General features: G+C 43.2%; 1 protein-coding gene across 1 annotated transcript in view; it reads left to right on the forward strand.

Moving 5' to 3' along the window:
* The window catches only part of SORCS3 (sortilin related VPS10 domain containing receptor 3), a 612,976-nt gene that overhangs the window by 188,421 nt on the left and 404,866 nt on the right, over window positions 1–19,689 (forward strand). The window contains exon 2 of the mRNA XM_050804899.1: window positions 7,890–7,957. Within this exon, the coding sequence (XP_050660856.1) occupies window positions 7,890–7,957 (68 nt within the window). The remainder of the gene's footprint in view (window positions 1–7,889; window positions 7,958–19,689) is intronic.

Below are 19,689 nucleotides of genomic sequence, written 5' to 3' on the forward strand. Positions count from 1 at the left end.
GAATGGAAAAATTATGAGGACTGAAATTGGTCAATGCAGGACACCCCAACACATTTCAGGAGACTCAGTGTTTGCTTGCTATGGGCAGGATGAGAAAGGAATCGTGCTGAGCCACAGAGTTGGTAATACTCCCTTAAATAAAACAGAGAAAGGGGTTAACAGTTTTGGAAAATTTCTTGCATCCGACACTGACGAAGTTGATATCTCTTGTACTATTAATAATTCCTTGTCTTCCCAACTAGATTGTAAACTCATGGTGTGCAGTGGGCACTGTTTATCTTATTCTGGACACCCAGTTGGTGCCCAGACATTCTCATACTGTGGGTCAGTTGAGTTCTGGATTATAGATGTTTAATTTCTACTCCCTGCAGGGGAGGCTCCTCTAGGTGGGAGGAAGATGCCAAGACTCACAAGACCATGCTGAGACTTAAAACACACTCCTGCAGGCTGTCCCCAAAGTGTATGTTTTAGCAACTTTCTTATGTTACCATTGTCTACCACCCCTGGTAAAGAAAGTCAATGAGTCCTATTCCACTTGGCTGAAAGCAAAGAATTATCAGGTCCAGGCAGGAGTGAGGTCATAAGAGTGAGAGGACCTAGAGGTGGATGTGCAGAGAGCCCCATGGATTTGAAGGCACCAAGATTTTAGGAAGGTTTAATAAACTAAAGTAATTTTCCTTCAGAGTAAAATTTTGCAGGCATTAAAGGTCCTCACTTCACTGAATGTGCTCACGGGCCAGAGCGTCCTAGTGATTTATGAATTTGCAGATTACGCATTATCCTTTCAGAGGACAGGAATCCCCTGGGGCTTTCTGCCTGCCTTCCAAAGCTGAGTGGAGGTGCCAGGTGAGGACACTGACTCTGATTTGCAGCCTCCTGTATTGCAGTTAGGGTCTAGAATGGATGGGCGTTTTTTAGAAGGAGCTCAGCAACTCTAGAATCTGAAAGCCTTCCACCAAATATGAGTAACTAGAAGCCCTTGTCTCCTGAAGAATAACTGTCACACTTATAACTTATGTTTGCACAGTACAGCTTATAAAGCAAGCTGGCATCCCTTATTTGATTTGAATCAGCAACCCTGTGAGCGTGGCAGGGAAAGTGTACCATTACCCCATTTTAGTAAAACACAGCCAATTCCGAAAACATACATGAGTTGTTCGGGCACATATAGGAGTGTGTGTCAAGGCTGGGTCTTGAGTTCAACCCTCTGGTTTCAAGTGCTGCGTTTTCTCCATGTGGCCTTGCAAACTCCATCTAGGAGGCAGAGGGCTGGATCCAATGAGGTGAATGAATTTAGACCTGGAGATATTTAGGATTCTTGGGTGGAATAGGGACTGAAACTTCAGACTATGGGCACTTCCTCTCACACAGAAAATGGGATGTGTAGAGTCGCACCAAATATCACTCTCCCCAACCCTGTCAGGGACTTGGACTTGTTAGTTCAAATACAGATAATCTTGGAAGGCAGCAGGTTAAGGAGGGCTACACATTTCAAGACTACAGCAACCATTAAAAAATCACTTTACTACCAAGATTCTTATACTGTGCTTGGCACTGGGCAGGAATAGGTGAATGGAGAAGAAGTCAGGAATAAAGGCATTAGTTGCAGTGTTGTGTGTTTGAAGCTGGCTTGAGCATTTGAGGACGGCAGAAGATACGAGGTGCTTGGGGACAAGAAAATTGGAAGTGGATACTCAACAAAGACAACACCAACTGATTTCGTAAGAGGTCAGCTATGTCCCTTATTGTCGCCTTATTTATGGTGGCCCCTTATGATAATATAGTCTCCTATTGTCACCACCCTCTTCACTTTTGTAGAGCTTTTAATCAAATCATTACTGACCACACCAAGTGCAATTCCACTCTCCTTCTTGCACCCTTCCCTTGTCCTTTGTGCCTTGTTTCCCACCTTGGCACAGCCTTGCTGTGTCTCTGAGTGGATCCTGCGTATATCATGGTGCACTCAACACAGCCTATACTGCTCCATCTCTAAACTGCTTTTCTCATAACTAGAATGCTTCCTCTACCCCCTGCTCTTTTCTATTTGCCCCTGTCCAATTTATAAAGAAAGAAAAAGAAATAAAGCAGACACGCTCCATTTCAGTATATAGAAATTCTTACCACGCTTTAAGACCCAGCTCATATAACCCTCCTTCATGAAGATTTTGTTAATCACATTTTCTGGACTTAATTGCTTCCTCTTCTCAAATCTTATAGCGCATTATCCATACCTCTCTCTACATTTATCATCTCATCCCTTCTTTTACTGCCATATATTTGTAATTCATCCAAAGGACCTTGTATAGTGCCTGCCATGTGTCAGCCATTGTGCTTGGTGGCGGGAATGCAGAGCTAAATGAGACCTGATTTCTGACCTCAAGGAGGTCACAGTCTAACAGGGAAGACAGACATACAGAGAAATCATATTATCCCAGTATGACAGAAGTTATAAGAGATGTATGAACAGTGTTATTTCAAATAAGATGTCAGATGCCAATTTAAAATAGTTATATGTACTTCCATAAATGTAATTTTCCAGCTATACACACACACACACACAGAGACAGACTTCTCTGCTATTCTCTCTGTGTGTATATAGCTTGTAAGAAGAGAGAAGTGCTATTACTCATGAATTATTCCAATTTATTTTCATTTCTCCTGCTGTCTAAAATCCCCCCAGGATTATAGCCAGTTAGGTCAAAAAGGTACTTATTTGACAAAGCTTATTTGGTAAACCTGCGTCTCCCAACAATTTGCCTAGTTCTTTTCTCATTACACATCTCTGTTTCCTATTTCTCTCTCCAAGAACAAAGAAAACAAAAGTTATCTTTACCCCTGGGCCTTGAGCTCTAGATCTCTCTCCCTGATTTGCAGAGTTTAGCAGTTGTCTTTCTAGTTCACATAAGAGGTACTCAGTAAATATTTGTGGAATTCATGAATGAATGATAAACTCCTTGAGGGCAAGGGTGCATTTTTCTCTTGTCTGCATTCCTGTTCATTGCTTTGCACAGAAGCCCACATAAACACTTACTGAGTGGAGGAGCATCATGTGAGAGCAGAACAAGCATGGTTGAGTAAGACAGGCATGGGCAGAAATGCTGGCTCTGTCTCTTGTTGGTTGTTTGCTGTGGGGGCAATTTGCTTAACCCGTGGGCCTCTGTTTCTTTATCCATAAAATGGGAGATATTGTATAATACCTGCTCTGTTTCAAAGGTTTTTTGCGAGGATTGAGAATTGCCCAGTGTAGTACTTAGCACATAGTAGGAGTGCAATTAATGTTAGCTCCTGCTTTTTCTTCCTTGAGTTTGAGTCCTATTCTCATTCTGGGGCCATCAGCTGGAGGAGATTCAAGTCAGGTTTTGCTGTAGATCTGGAACTACCCCCTCCACTATCCTGCCTGCCATATCCACCCACTTTGTTTCCGGAGCCACACACTCATCTCTTTCTGGTCTGAGTACTTGCCCAACAGCCCTGGGCTTGTTAGGTGGGTTTATCGCATCTATTTTCCATGTTCTTCCCTGGAAATTCACTCCTCCCCAGTGGCCTTTGGAAGGCTGTGAGTGATGGGAGAGGTCGGGGTGGGCAGGCTTTCTCTTGCTCTTGGTTTTGTTTGCTTGGCATAGAATGTCTTAAGCCTGAAGGTTACATTATCATCTCTTCATGGCTCTATTAATGTCCGTCTGTGCTGGACTCCAGGGGAAAAGGAGTTTCCATCCTATAATTCTCAGTGTTTTGACTTTTCCTCTGGGGAATGCTGGTGTGACCTCGCTGAGGTATCCTCCTCATATGTGTCCTGCTTTATTTGTAAGGTTGAATTCAATGTAAACGAAGCGGTGTTGTGCTAGATTAGGATCTCACCATGGTGGAGTGGGTAGCGTCACTGTAGCATAGAGGTGGGAAAGGAACCATGATGTGATGGAGCCTTTCTGGAAATGTGGTCCTCTGGCTGCCACAGAAGAGTTTTGAATCCTACTCAGGGTCCATCGAGTCAGACTTGCTGGGGGTGGGCCATGGAATCGGCATTTAATAGGCTCCCCAGTGGCTCTTAGGCTCTGGCTTATTCATGGAATGGGAAGAGCACTACCTTGGGGGCACTTGGTCAAAGTCAGACATTGCTGAGCCTTGACCTTGAGTCATGTTCCCCTTTCTGGGGCTCCATTTTTTCATCTATAAAATGAGAGCAGTAGACTGGCTTAATAGCATCTCCTGCTGAAGTCTGTGATTTACCAACACAATATCAATATCTTTCATTTACTCAGAAGCGATTATTTTATAAGAACCTTCAATATGCTGAGCCTGTGAAGGAGACAGAAGTACCAAACACAATCCCTACCTTAAGTTGTGTAGGCTTTAGTTGAGAAGGCCACTCACATAACATTCAGAAGCTATCAAGATAGTATTTGTGATAAATTGCATGACTCCATTTTAAGCAAAATAGGACTTCACAGGAGAGAATATTTTTGATGTCTGGTATAATCCTGGGAGGCCACCTGAAAGGGATGGGCTTTGGACTGTTTCTCCAACATCAGGCAGGCAAGTACAGGGGATAATGAAAGGATGGGGCACAGGCAGCGATATAACAATAGAGCATGAAAGAAAGCAGAGATGTGAGGATGGGTTTGTCTTACCTGAGGTACCTTGAAAAACTTAGATTGTTTAAAACAGAGGACAGGTTTTTGCAAACTGGAAAAAATGATTGGAAGAGTATGCATGGGCCCGACTGTGGAGTCTAAGTGTGCCAGTCTAAGGAGTATGGATTTTACCCATTGACAGAGCAAGTCAGTGAAGTTTTCTGATCAAGAAAGTGCATGAATTAAGAGGTAAAATTGAAACCATCTACTATGAAGACAGAAGTAATATTCATAGAAGTGTGGAAGGATATGTTAGTCTGGATTCTCCAAGAAGCAGACATGAAGATGAAATGAGATATCTGAGAAACTTATTAGGAAAAATGCCCGTGAGAGAAAATGGGAAAGGAGCGAGAGCAAATTGGGACAACTGCTGGGCTGAGATGGAGATCTGACCCCCCAGTGAAGGAGATGGGTAAGGCAGGCAGGCAGGCAGGTAGGCTGGCTGGCAGAATCTCAGACTGTAGTGAGGTTTTGTGGAAAGTTTAGCAAGGCTGTTAGGGGATCTTAGCATCAAGGTCACCCATCAGAGGAGTCCTGTCACCCAGGAATGTGTCTGCCTAATATTCCTGTTGCTTGTAACCATTGGCCAGGAGCAGCTTTTGTGGGGTGTGGGCTTGGCAAGAGGTAGCAATGGATTTCAGAGCACAGCAGCTGGAGTGCTTAGTCAATTATGCTTCCTGCAGGTGGAGATCTGAGAGGCACGTTCTCATGGCAGCTACTGAGGGGAAGGAGAAACTAAGGAGAGTCTAATAATATTCTCTTGGGTGGTTTATCTACAGAACGCCTGCGTCTTTGCTCATGATGCTTCCTCCGTGTAGAAACACTTGAGCACTCCCTTTAGCTAGTAGTTTCTACTCTTTCTAGGTATTAGTTTGGGTTTCACCTTTAGGAATCCTTCCCTGACTTCTTTATCTAGTTTCTGTATTTGGTGCCTCAACATTCCCCAGTTTTCTCTGCATTCACCACCACAACACCTATCACTCTGTATAGGAATTGCCTGCTCATTTCTTAGGTTTCTCCCCTGCTAGATTAGACTGTGAGCTTCTAGAGGGAAGAATCTGGATCTTTTATTTCTGTATCCCCCACATATAGCCCAGTGGCCAGAATATCATAGCCATTCAACAGAGGAAGAAAGGAAATGATGGAAGGAGGGAGGGAAAAAGCAGGGTGGTCCAAGCTTTGACTAAGGAGAAGGGTTTTCCAGATCTAGTGGTTAGAAGCTCTGCTAATTAAGTGAAACTCACCCTCAGCATCTCTTTCTTCATTCTACATGGATTTTGCACTTTTTAGAGCCATGTCCCCTGGAGGCTTGATGTTGGGGAAAAAATGAAATGGTCTGACTTGCTCCTGCAGAGCCTGAGTCAGGTGGTCATTCTGATTCATTCCTAGTAGATCGGTTTTGAGCTTTTTTACTTTTTCCAGAATTTGGCCTGGCCTGCACATAGGCTTCCATGCTTTTACACAGTGACTTTAAGAAAGACTTGGTATATGAAATAAGGTCAAATCAAGAGCAGAAGAACTTTGGGGGGGGGTGGTGTGTGTGTGTGTGTATGTGTGTACCCTATACACCGATTCAGCAAACAGAAATTATCTGGCAACTTGCTAGACATTTGGTGAAGCTATGGATAAGCATATTTCCTTGTTAGTCTCTGACTTTAATAAATGAGGAAACTAGTTATGAATGGGAGGGGCAAAGACCTCTAAGTGACTGTGGAGAACAATTCTTTGCATGGGTTCCTCACTTCTTGCTGTTGTGCTGTGGTAATAAGACAGGTAGCCTGGTAGAGTCTACTGTTCTACAAATAGCCATGCCACTGGTGTGTGCTATTAATACATACTCTTTGATTTGTGCTGTGGTAATAGGACAGGTAGCTTGGTACATTCCACTGTTCTACAAATAGCCATGCCATTGATGATGTTTCTTGCCAACCTTCCATTCCTCACCACAGAGAAATTGAATGTCCCAGTCACCTTTGGCACATAATGGATCATATCCCTTGCCTTTAATTTTTTTTTTTTTTAGTTTATATAGAAGAAATGGAAATGGGGCTGATTGACCCCATGGAGTGCTGGATGAGAATAAATCTCGAAGTGAGCATTTTGTTGTTAGTTAAGTGCCATAAAAATGTTCAATATAATGGCTGATTATTTTTCTTTAATCTTAAATGGATACCTAGAATGGGAAAGTCCCATCTCGATAGCAGAAATTTATTATCTCGGAAAGAATTTAATGGTTACTGTGAAAATGAACTGGAGGAAGTTAAATTGTGGAATGGGAAGGAGCTGAAAAAAGTGAAATGAGTTGTACATTAAATTTAGATAAACACAATTATGTGTAACTGGATTATCACGCGTGCAGGCAGGCAATGTGTATTATGCACCTGCATTTTGATTAAAATCGATTCAGGTGCACGCGCTTAGCATCCTTTTAGATGTGGAGCTGTGCCTAAGCCACTGCCCAGATGCATGAGAGGCAGGTAGGGAAACATCTGATGGCCAAATCCTCAGCTGGAGAAAGGGCATGGGAACAGACTGGTCAGCCCAAGATTGGGTAAGAAAACCACCAACTGGATTACAGGCAGCCTCAGCTGTCTGATACATCCAGCTTCCTTTTGGGTTACTTAACATCACCTGATGTCAAGAAGGTGGCCGTGGAGTCCAGTGGGGTTCAGTGATCTGCTTACTGTGATACATGGTCGATGGCAGATGGTATCAGGGGATGTTGGGGAAGTAGGCCTGCCTGCATTCAGGTATTTATGCCTGCCAAGGCCCTATTGATGGAAACACAAAATCTCTTTGAACCCCTTTTATAGACAGAATCAGGCCCACTTCCCTTTTACCCTTTTAGGTCCAATTCTGTGAATCAGAGTCATCTCTGGATCAAAAGCAAGCCTATCATCTGATCTCTGGGTGGCCTTGGTGGTGAACAAAGCCAGCTGGCCTGTGTCTGACCTTGAAGGAGGACAGATGTGGAGAAACAACTGTCAATAGCCAATTAATTCCTGTTGGCATGTTTTATTTCAAATGCAAAGCACTGTCAGGATTAAAATAAATGCTACCAGTTACAGGGATGCATTAAATTAATAACATTTTTTCCCCTTGCTTGATCCTATAATACCCCGCAACTCAATGGATAAATACTAAGCCCTCCTCTGGGTGGTAGGAGATGCATTGTATATTGTTACACAAACTAAAGTAAGCTTCCTTTTTTCCCTCCCTTTGTTCCTCTCCTCTGCCCTTATCCCCAACCCCTTGCAGGTCATACTTATCCTGACGAAGCTATATGACTTCAACCTGGGCAGCGTGACTGAGAGTTCACTTTGGAGGTAAGCGGATTAGAGATTCGTAAGGAGCCACCCTGGCTTGGCTCACGTAAGAAACGCAAGCGAAGCAGTTGGGAAGTGTGGACTGGAAGGAGCAGAAGATAGTCCTCTTCCTGGAAGCTCATGCTAATGCTCCAGGTGGAACCAACGGCCCCCACCTGTGAATTCCTTTCCTCCTCTGCTTATCTCTTTTGGAATCTGCTGCACATATATCCTGGCCCTCTCATTGCTTCTATGCTTTTGGAGTGTCTCATTCTACTTGAAGAAGGTGGGGCCTGGCTAGAGAGATCAGATAAACATGCATGAGTAGAGCTTCTTGATTAGGAAGCCTACTGTAGGAGGGATTCTTGTCCCGGATGTGAGTCTTGGCCAAAGGACTGTCTCCAGCCCTTTGCATCTGTAAGATGCTGTGGTTCTTGAGAAGGCAGTACCATGGGGGCAGATACACATGGGAAGAGGTACAGATACAAGTTCGCCTGATGATGTTCTGATTCCCAGGCACTTTTGCCTTCAGGGGCCCCTTGCCCCATAAAATAGTATTAAAAGGTCTATTTTACCCCTGCATTGGTATAAAGACAGCTACATTAATATCATGTATTAAAACACTTGTTTCAGCCCAGTTTATTCTTTTGATTTTAAAAGTTTCTCAGGACAGGGAATGCTCATGTGTTACACACACTTACGTGTATACCTCATCACGTACATACGCACACCCATACGACCACACTGACACGCAGTCACATGGGTCGACAGTGGGTCTCATCAGCCACTGGGACTTGGTGCTTCACCCTCTCTGCTAGGTCCATGAGACTTGAGGTGTTGTTCGTTTTCTCCCATTTACCTTGCGATGTGTCAATATTGGGCAGGAAGCTGTCACAAAAAGCCATGCATCTGGCTGCATCATCATCCCTGAGTCCTGCCCTGAGGGTTTCCTGGGGTTTTGGAGCAGAGGGGACTGGGGTGTGAAATGCTTCTTCATCTGACCTGTTTGTTTGCGGAGAACTAGGCAGCTTCTCTCCAGGGAAGAGGGAGTAGTCACAGCATCTATTAAATATTTAGGGGTTAATTGCTCATATCGACTGAGGCCTGCCTCCATTTTCACAGGACGTCTAAAACCTAATTTTGCTGCTCAGTGAAAATTGGCAGATGTATAAGTAACCAGCGTGCCTCTAACAAATGAAAGCATGACTATTTCCACTCACACGGTACTTTCCAGGGAATTAGCGCCTCAGAAACCGCCCTTCAAGCCCAAGCACAGTGATGCTGTGTGATACTTTAAGCCTCATTCCTGTGGTGTCTGCTTGGTCAAATCATGAAACATGCCAGAAAATTTTATCTTTACATTGAAAAACAGCTATTCCTGCTACCCTATGTTGCAGAAAAGGTTTGACTATTTCTAGGAGCAGGCCAGGCAAGTATAGGAACCTAGGCCAGTTGCTTAATGCTAGAGGCCTTCAAGTTATGAAGGGTGTTTCTCACAACTGCAGGAGCCAGTGTATTCATGAGCATGTACCGAGAGACAGTGTATAGCTTGGTGTCTGTATGGGTACCCTGGTGTTCCATTGCCAGGATTGAAGTCCCAGTTTGTCCACCACCAAGCTGTGTAATTTTGGGCATTTTACGTAATCTCTCTCTATTAGTTCCCCAGGGCTGCCATAATAATTACTTCAAACTGAGTGGCTCAAAGCAACAGAAATGTCTTCTCTCACAGTTCTGGAGTCCAGAAGTCTGAAATCAAGGTGTCATCGGGGCCATGTTCCTTCTGGAGGATCTAGGGTCCTCCTGGATAAACCAGGATGACCTCATCTTGAAATCCTTGATGACATCTGCAAAGGCTTTTTTTTTCAAATAAGGTTCATTATAGATTCTGGGAGTTAGGATGGGGACATATCTTTTAAGGGAGTTTATCATTCAATCCACTTCACTAAGTCTGTTTCCCTGCATATAAATTGGCACAGAACATGTCTTTGCTGTAGCCTCATTTTTCTTGCTATTCCTCCAACATACCACCATGCTTTTCCCGAGAGCCTTTACACTGAGATTTTTCCTCTGCCTAGTGCTCGCAGGCGACAGAGCAGGCACCTCACTTCCTTCCCCTGTCTGGTCACAGGTCACCGAATCATGAGGTCCTTCCCCAGGATTCCACATTCCATCACTTGGCTACATGTTTTCCTCGGTCCTTATCACCAGCTGGCATGCTAAATGTTGACTTGTTGCTTTGTTATTGTCTTCCCACACCCACTCACATCTAAGCTTGTCGAGAGAGGGAATTTTTTTCACTTTAATTCAGTGCTGTATTCTCAGCATTTAGAAGATTATTTGGCACACAAGAGGTGCTTAATAAATGCTTACTTAGTGAGTAAATTAATGAATGGGTTGTTTTAAGGATTAAGTGAAACAAATATAAAAACATTTAGTCCAGTAACTTACACATAGGAAGTGCTTACTTAATTGTAATTACTAATGATTGTCATAGCCCTGTGTTTGGATAGAGTTTTCATTCCGTTGTTGACTTTGTTTTTAAGGATCCCTTGCTGCAGAGGTGCATGTGAGGGAAATTATAAGACACCAAGGGAGTGTAGTCTGTGTTCTCTAGGAATTAGCAGATATCTTTGAGGTTGAAGGTCGGGGGTTAGGGAGGGGAGAAGAGTGATTTAGAATGTTGTCCTTTGTGCTAGTTGGGAGGAATTGAAATACCAATTTCTATCGAGTCAAAGATATTCTTTTATAGAAAAGATTCTTTTTTTTTTTTTTGAGATGGAGTCTCGCTCTGCCGCCCAGGCTGGAGTGCAGTGGCCGGATCTCAGCTCACTGCAGGCTCCGCCTCCCGGGTTCACGCAATTCTCCTGCCTCAGCCTCCCCAGTAGCTGGGACTACAGGCGCCCGCCACCTCGCCCGGCTAGTTTTTTGTATTTTTTAGTAGAGGCGGGGTTTCACCGTGTCAGCCAGGATGGTCTTGATCTCCTGACCTCGTGATCCGCCCGTCTCGGCCTCCCAAAGTGCTGGGATTACAGGCTTGAGCCACCGCGCCCGGCCGGAAAAGATTCTTCAAGCTGGGTGTCGGCACAAAGGGAGGGATGCAGTTTGGCAAGTGGGGACATGTCCCTACCACAGGGCAAAGTCCAGGTGAGGCTGGTCTGTGGGAGAGAATGTGCTGAGCCAGGTCTGGAGGGTGTGGGGATTGGCCAGGTTCACAGAAGGGGCTCAAGCAAAGGGAGTTACTCAGAGCGTGTTTACAGATCACAGATTCCATATGGTGTGCCCTTATGGGGATTTGGAAAGCTGGTGGATATTATGGGCTTTCCCTGTTGATCAATATCATGTATGAGTATATTTTTGTGTTAGATTTCAGGTGGTTCACGGACCTGATAAAGCCCAGCTTAGGAACCCCTGGATAGAGTGTGACTGAGGAAAGGGACTGCTCCTAAACTTTCTGGGGGTTTCCTGGTTTGCTGGGACCTCACTGGGAGTCTTCTAACTTTTTACTGTCTTTCTCACACATGTTCTAAAGATCTGTATCTCCCATTCTCTTTTCCTGTACTGATAATGGTGTATTTTATAGAGCCTAGAGCAGTATGATTTCCCTTCCTAATACAGTGTGCAGAGAAAAGAAACTAAATTAAACATGCACCCTTTCAGCTTCGTGATTCGGCTTAACATGCTTAACCAAGTTGAAATTGAATTCAGTGATTCTTCTTCGGTGTTCTGTACAATCAAGAAGCCTGGAACAGCAGCTGTCATGACAAGACGACACCGCCTGTCAGGTGGCAATGTGATATAATTATTTGCCTCACTGGATTAATAATTCAGAGGCCATCTACTTCTAAATAGACGAAAGACTGTTTAAAACCATTAATTTGTGTAGCAGTATCTTGTGCCCTTGTGACATTCTTTCCGGAATACCTTGGTGCTCTTCTACTGCTGGTGGCCAAGGCTCTTTCTTCACCACCACCAGGGTGGTTATGTAAATTTGTCATTTAGCACAACAGCACAACCATCTGTTGGTATCCCTTAGTCAAAAAACACTTCACCTATAAGATATCATGTTTAGAAAATTAATGAGGTTGGGGACTGACTTGTTTAAAGGATGCAGGGCTTTCCCTGAGTTACGTGGGTCTTAAGGCTGAGGTTAGGAGCACTCCCTGGCTCTTGATCTGAGCCTCATTCCACAGTGTCATATAGCCATTCTCAAAAATGGAAATTTTGCAGCTATACAGACATAACCCTCCTATTTATGTCTCTTCCATTCCTAACAAATTTAGGCCATTGTCATGTGGTAGGGTGGTGCTATGGACTCAAAGGGAGGACCACATTGTTCTCATTTCCGTGAGAACAATTTATGCCCTCTGCCCTTGTGGATGCACGTGCATCTCTGCCTCACTTGGGCATTCATGATCCTCAATTAGGGAGGAAGGATGTCACTTTTCTCTGGAAGTGGAAACTCTGATAGTGCCAATCAATCTACTGCTTGAGGTTATTAAATCTTTACTTTTGAACATAGGTACTGGTGAGGATTTATGTTTCTGATTGGCAGATTGCTTCTTGGACTCATTTCTGTATGTCTTGGACATGAGCCCTTGGACTAATAAACAAAAACTTTAAAGAAGTTTAAGTTACCCACTTCTGGAGGGAAATGGGTTAGCAAGCAATTCTCCAGCTTCTGCCTGTCCATCCTAAGCATGACTGTTCATCAAGGGTCCCTGACTGATCAGCTTCAGAACAAAATATACATGGTAAAGGAACTTCAGGTATGAGGTTGCCACAGGTAGGCGGTCCCCAGAGGTGCAAGGTGTCCACAGGTGTGAAGTCTGCGCAGGAGCTCTCCTCTGGCTGCTGGACTAGGGTCTTCACAGAGCTAAATGAATTTGCAGTTGTCTAGGCATGAGACGAAACAGGAATCATTTGCAAAGAATGATCCCCTTCAATTGGTAGACCTTGGTTCTTCACCTCTCTCCTCTCTTGCTTTATTGCATCCGCTCTTAGCCTTGCTTTGCTGAACCCACCCTAGTAGTATGGGAGCCATTCTACTATTAGAAAAGAAACCAGACTGAACAGCCATTCTTCCTGTATGCCTGGCTTCAGGACGCACCATAATTGATTATGATGTATATGGAGAGTACGGATTCCCAGGCACTTCCTGCCGGAGACCTTCCATGACCCTCCTCTCTGGGTGGGAGGCTCCTCCTTTGCTCATCAGTAGCTTTATATCCTTACACCATATTGGTGATTTGTTCCTAGCCTGTGAACTTCTCAAGGGCAGGGAATGCGTGCCTTAGTTGTTTCTGGATCATTGGCAATGCTTAGCACTTTAACGATACTAAATAAGGATTTGGAGACCTCATGAAAGTTTTCAATAGCCCCAAACCAATCCCAGCACCAGCCCCGCCTTGCTGTGTCCCTTTCTATGTATTGAGTTGTCTCATACTCCTGCCACTTGGGAATTCTGTGACTTTTCATCTGGTTCACAAGCTGTTGTCTGGACCACTTATTTCCTCCTTAATTGTTCTGTCAGTGACCTTTCTTGGGGATGCTGCTTTTTTTAAAAATAGAAAATGGAGACCTTTTGAATTTATTAATTTTTTGTTTGCCAAGAAAGCCCTGATAATAATTGCTAAGACTTCCCAGAAGTTATTAGTTTACAAATTTTAATGACACTCATGATTTATTTATGCACTTCCCTCCCTCTACAGCTGCTCACCCCAATTCCTTGGTGGAATTCCTGCTGAATCTGAGTGAATTAGTGGAAACAAAACTGCAGATTGGAATGACATTTTTTGCTAGACTGTTAATTAAAAGCCTTCCACCCTATTCGCTAGGCTCTTTATATGTGAGGTCCCGAAGGCTGGGCTGATATAAGCTGTGAAATCCTCTGTCTAAAACTGGGATGGTCTCCTATTTGCTTGCTGTAGTAATCAATCTGGTGGAAACTCCTGAATGGGTCACAGAACTTTCAATTGAACCGATATTAATTGAGCATCCGTTATGTAAGCAGCCCTGTGTTCATTGCTGGGAGATGGAAAGTAAGTATGTCATGATTGCTGTCCTCAAGGAATGTTTCATTTGTTTGGAAGGTAAGATGAATGTACATGGGAAACAACAGCAGGCATATGCAAGAATATATACATATCCACAAAATACAGTGCATTCTGCAATGACTGGCTGTGCTCTAGAAATGCTCACATTTTTATTATTACCACCCCACATCATTCCATAAAGAATACAAAACAATTCTAGGAATGAATCGGAGAAGAGAGAGCAATATGGCAAATATATTTTGTTTTGCTATTTAATATAGTATATCCTATTTTTCTATTGGGTGTGTAAGCTTCTTAAAAAGAAAGACGGCTGGGCCTGCTGGCTCATGCCTGTAATCCCAGCACTTTGGGAGGTCGAGGCGGGTGGATTACCTGAGGTCAGGGGTTCACGACTAGCCTGGCCAACATGGTGAAACCCTGTCTCTACTAAAAAATACAAAAATTAGCCGGGAGTGGTGGTGGGTGCCTGTAATTCCAGCTACTTGACAGGCTGAGACAGGAGAATCACTTGAACCTGGGAGGCCGAGGTTGTAGTGAGCTGAGATGATGCCACTGCACTCCAGCCTGGGCAACAAAGCAAGACTTCATCTCACAAAAAAATAAATAAATAAAAAGGAAAGATATTGATAGTTCCCATGGTTCCTAGAAACACCTGGTGACAGTGGGATGGCATATGTAGTGTTTAAAGGTGGTAGGTCTTGGATTCAAACAGCCTGAATGTGAACCCCAGCTCTATTGCTTACTAGCTATACCATCTTGAGCAATGTTTTAGTCTCTTTGAACCTCAGTTTACTTCTCCATAAAAATAGAAAGATAAAAAAGTCTATCTCATATAGGTTTTGTGGGAATTCAGTGAAATAATGCATGGAATGCAAATGTTGTCAATGTAGTCAGTATTTAATATAATAATTATGGTTTGTTCATATACTCCAGCAGCCTCAGCCAGGCTCCAGATGACAACTGTGCTAATACCTTTAGGAGGATGGGGTACAGAACAAATCTAGACTCCTAGGCATATCATACCTGGGAATTATGCATTTCTGCTTGAGATAGAATATTCCTATCTTCCCCTTTATGTCCTCATTTGTGTTTGGCAAAAGGTGAAAGTTAATGTATTTCTTGGGTTTCATATACCAGATGCTGCTGCTGCTGCTGATTTGGGGTACAGGATGCAAAGTACAATCTGATTTTCAATTTCTTCACCATAGTGTTAACTCGGTCTTTATTGGTTTCCTTTTCATATAACTTTTGGAGGCTCTAAGCCCATGGAAGAGCTTTGCTGTCTCCCAAGTAATTAACATGGAAGGCAGGGTCGGGCCATGCATGTTTCTCAAACTTGTTGCATCCTCAGAATTACTTGTAGAACATGTTAAATATCTAAATTTATGGGCCCTACCCAAGAGATTTCAATTTAGTAAGGTTGGTCGTTACGCAGGAATTTATTATTTCAAAAGCTTCAGCTAGGTGCGGTGACTCACACTTACAATCCTAGCATTTTGGGAGGCTGAGGCAGGCAGATGGCTTGAGCTCATGAGTTCGAGACCAGCCTGGGAAACAAGGTGAAACCCCATTTCTACAAAAAATGTTAGAAAATTAGCCAGGCGTGGTGGCACGTGCCTGTAGTCCCAGCTACTGGCGAACTGAGGCAGGAGAATCTCTTGAACCTGAGGAGGTTGAGGCTGCAATGAGCTGAGATCAGCCACCGCACTCCAGCCTGGGTGACAAAGTGAGACCCTGTCTCAAAAAGAAAATAAAAGCTCCTTGGTTGATTCTGGTCCTAGGTAGGATTGGGAACCACTGAACTCACCCAAGGAAGCTTGGGTTCTAGGCCCACCTTTGTTACTAACCAATCAGATTACTCATGCCATCCTTCTGTTTCTTCACAAATAAAGGTATTAGATGAAATGATCTCTCGAAACACTTTCAACTCTGAGTCCACAGTCTCTGCTATACTGGGAAGTCAAACAGGAAGCCCACACAGGATTTATGATACCCAAAAGATACCTTTCTTGAGCTAACAGCACTGCTTCTGAGCACAACCACCTTCCTTTATAAAATCTGCTGGTGAAGTTGCAATCCAAGTGTCAATAAAATAGCATACTCTGCTAACCTGCTGTTCACTGATGGATATTATCCAGTTGGCAGACATTAGCCAGAACACCTGTCCAAACTGCTTGGTTTAAATTCATTAAACACAGGGAGCATCATACAATCTATGAAAGTCTTTGTTCTGAAAAGAAAAATAGAATGAGAAATGAGTTTGCTCTAAATATTGGGCCCTCAGACATCTTACTTTGCTAGAGAATTGAGAAATGAGAACACTGGAGAAGCAGATCTGGATTACAGATTTAATGTTTTCCTATTTATTATGGGAAAGAGGGCTTCTTTTTATGGCTCCGTCTTTTTTCTTCCACTAGGCAGGACCACAGCATGCATAAATCTTGATTTTTGTCCAGTGGCTGAGAGAATGTAACACTTTTGTATGGATTGTGTCTGTGGATTGTTATTTTATGTTGTTTTCCCTTTCTTCCAGATGCAGTACCATTTTATCACAATCATAAATAACCCTGCCATTTGGATAAAGGGTGTGAAATTCTGCCCATCCCTGTCCACAGCCTGAGCTCCCTCTCATTTTCTCAGCAGTCAATTCATTAGCCTTCTAATGAAGTTAATAAGTGAACAGGATCAGACAGTTCCTTCTAAAATAACATTTTTAAGTGGATGCATTTCCTCGCCCTCTAAGGTAGGCCTTAATTTATTTCCCTGCCAGATGGCCATGTGTGTGAAACTATGATAGGTGGGCCCTTGGAATGTGGTTTGAAGCCAAAAAAAGGAAAAAAATTCAACTCACACAGAGCCTATCTATTTTCAAGTTTATAGGAGAGCAATTTGACATACCCCATTCCTGCTTATATATATAACGACTATAAAGATTAGGTAGTCAAACTTTCATAGTTACTTTCTCATCGTTTGGTGGCCAATTACTTTATTGGACATAGTCTATAAATGTCATTAGGAGGTTTCTAGCAAATTCCCTTTAAAGACCACTGCCCTAGACATTATTTGGGGGAAAATATGTAAACTGGTAAAAGACCTTTCCTGTTACACGTCTGTGAGATTTCTTTATAAGAATCACTGAACTTAGGAAGTTTTTTTATATGTTATTGTTGCTTCCAAATGTTTTGTGCCCAACTTAAAGCTAAAGCTGCGCTGTCTTCCAATACATAAGGTTTATCTTGTAAAAGATCCCCCCCTTCACTGCTATTATTCTCTTAAACTTGCATACCATTTTTAGTCATTGTCCACATAAATACAGGACAGTTCTCATATTTCTGGGAGAAGTGGAAGGCCTGTGTAATTGAACATTCCATTTTGCAGATGGATTGTCTGACGTCCCTAGTGGGTTGGTGGTTAGTCTGGGACCCCAGTCTGGATCTTCCAGTTCTCAGCAGCCCCTTGTTCTTGCTGTCATGTTGGTAAGCATGCTTTCCTGGCCTTACAAATTTGGCAGCCATTCATGTTTCATGTGAGATCTATGGCTGAGGGACTACTTTTGGGACTAGTAGTTTCCTTGGATATTTGCCTAAGTGATTTTCAGTTCAGGTGGATTATGAGAATCACCTGGGAAATTTAAGAAAAGTCAGTTTCCTGGGCCTTATTCTAATCCCACTGAATCAATTTCTGGGGTCAGGATCCATGAACTTACAGTTTTAAAGAACTCCCCTCTTGATTCTGATGTGCCATTGATCTAAGGCACTTTATGGCCATCTTTGCTTCTAAAATGTCATTTGCTTCTAAAGTTGTTTTGGGTAACTCACCCGCAGCATACCACCTTTCCCTCTACCCATCTTTCTTCCTTCTGGCTCAGAGTGATGAGCGTAATCATTCATGTGGAAATCCATAGTTGCACCCTCCTCCTGTATAATGACAACCATAAAGGTTAATAATTGGAATGTGCTCTGGCACTTACTAATGAGCTCACATTCTGTCAGCATCAGGGCTGTTTAATTGGGCAATTAGCATTGATCTTAGAAAGTGGTGCCACAAGAGAGTGGTCATGAGGTGCTGCTCCCCTGGAGTTGTGCTTGAGATAAGCCTTATGAGGGTGAGTTGGCCGTCAGGAATCTAGGTTCTGGTGGGGATCAGAGGACACAAACACTGGGGAATAGACCGGGCACAGTGGCTCATGTCTGTAATCCCAGCACTTTGGGAGGCCAACACGGGCAGATCACAAAGTCAGGAGTTCACGACCAGCCTGACCAACATGGTGAAACCCCGTCTCTACTAAAAATACAAAAAGTTAGCTGGGCATGGTGGTGGGCACCTGTAGTCCTAGCTATTCAGGAGGCTGAGGCAAGAGAATTGCTTGAACCTGGGAGGTGGAGGTTGCAGTGAGCCAAGATTGCGCCACTGCACTCCAGCCTGGGTGACAGAACGAGACTCCGTCTCAAACAAACAAAAACAAAACAAAACAAAAACTGGGGAATAGTTTCCAGGTACCTTTTGAAGGCTTTCTATTCATAAAGATTTTTGGTTGCAAGTAACAGAAACCATTGCTAACTTAAGCAACATACAAGATTTGTTGGAAGAATACTGGAAGTGCTCAACATTTGGAAGAAGAGATGAGCAAAAAAACCCCAGCAGTGACAAAATTCTAGGAATCTCCAGCAACCATAGCAGCTGGATGTCATGGATTTACACTCTGGTGAGCTGCTATCAGATGACAACTGCCTCCTTTGAGGTTTAAATTCCTGGAAGAGAAAATGGAAGAGACCACTTGGGTCAAGGAATCAAAACTTTAACTGTATTCAGCAGGTAAGAGTTCCCTGTCCCAGCTGGCCCCTTTGTTCATCTCTATGCCTAGAGAGGCCAGGATGATCAGCAGCAGGGCAGGACAGGGTTTTGGGAATACCAGACATCACAGATACCATATGTTTCCTGATGGATTCTAGTGTACAGATAACTTAAATATGTACAATTTTAAAGAACATCCCTCCAATTATAATATTTATTTAAGAGGCCATCAGTTATTATGTGTCAGAGAATGTGCTAGGAGCTTTACTCATAAAAATACCACTTGTAAAAACCTTGCAAGGGTTTTACCCCATATTGGTGGATGATGAACCCGAGGTTCTTACTGACAGTGGGCAAAAGAGATGAAGTTTGACCTCAGGTCTATAAAATGCCAAAATCCATGCTTGTCTCACTTGCCCCTGACTGTCTCCCCAAATAGCTTTTAACTCCCAGTTTAGTTTGTGAACATTGTCTCAGCCCTGGACACTCATTTCCACATCTGTTCTCCTGAACCTTAGACAGTGTACCAAAGTTTTAACAGTAGGGTCTTCATAAATGAAGATGATATGATTGGTCCGATATAATCTCTACAATTTTTATTTCTTGTAATGCCTCCCTCCCAACCCATCCCCCCACCAAGAAATGCAAGTAGAATGCTCTTAATCATTCACAAAATCTCCATTCCTGTTAGGAAAGGTGGTGGGTGATTATAGAAAATTGTCTGGGATGAGTGTGCCGTTTGTGTTCACATGTTTTTAATGCAAATTTTACTGATATAACTGAATATTCACAGGCAGTTCTAAGAAACAATACAAAGAAGATACTGTGTATACTTTACTCAGTCCCCCTCAATATTTTGCAAAACTACAATATAATATCACTCTAGGATATTGACATTGATATAAT

The sequence above is a fragment of the Macaca thibetana genome, chromosome 9, assembly GCF_024542745.1.
Source record: "Macaca thibetana thibetana isolate TM-01 chromosome 9, ASM2454274v1, whole genome shotgun sequence".
Taxonomy (NCBI): Eukaryota; Metazoa; Chordata; class Mammalia; order Primates; family Cercopithecidae; genus Macaca; species Macaca thibetana.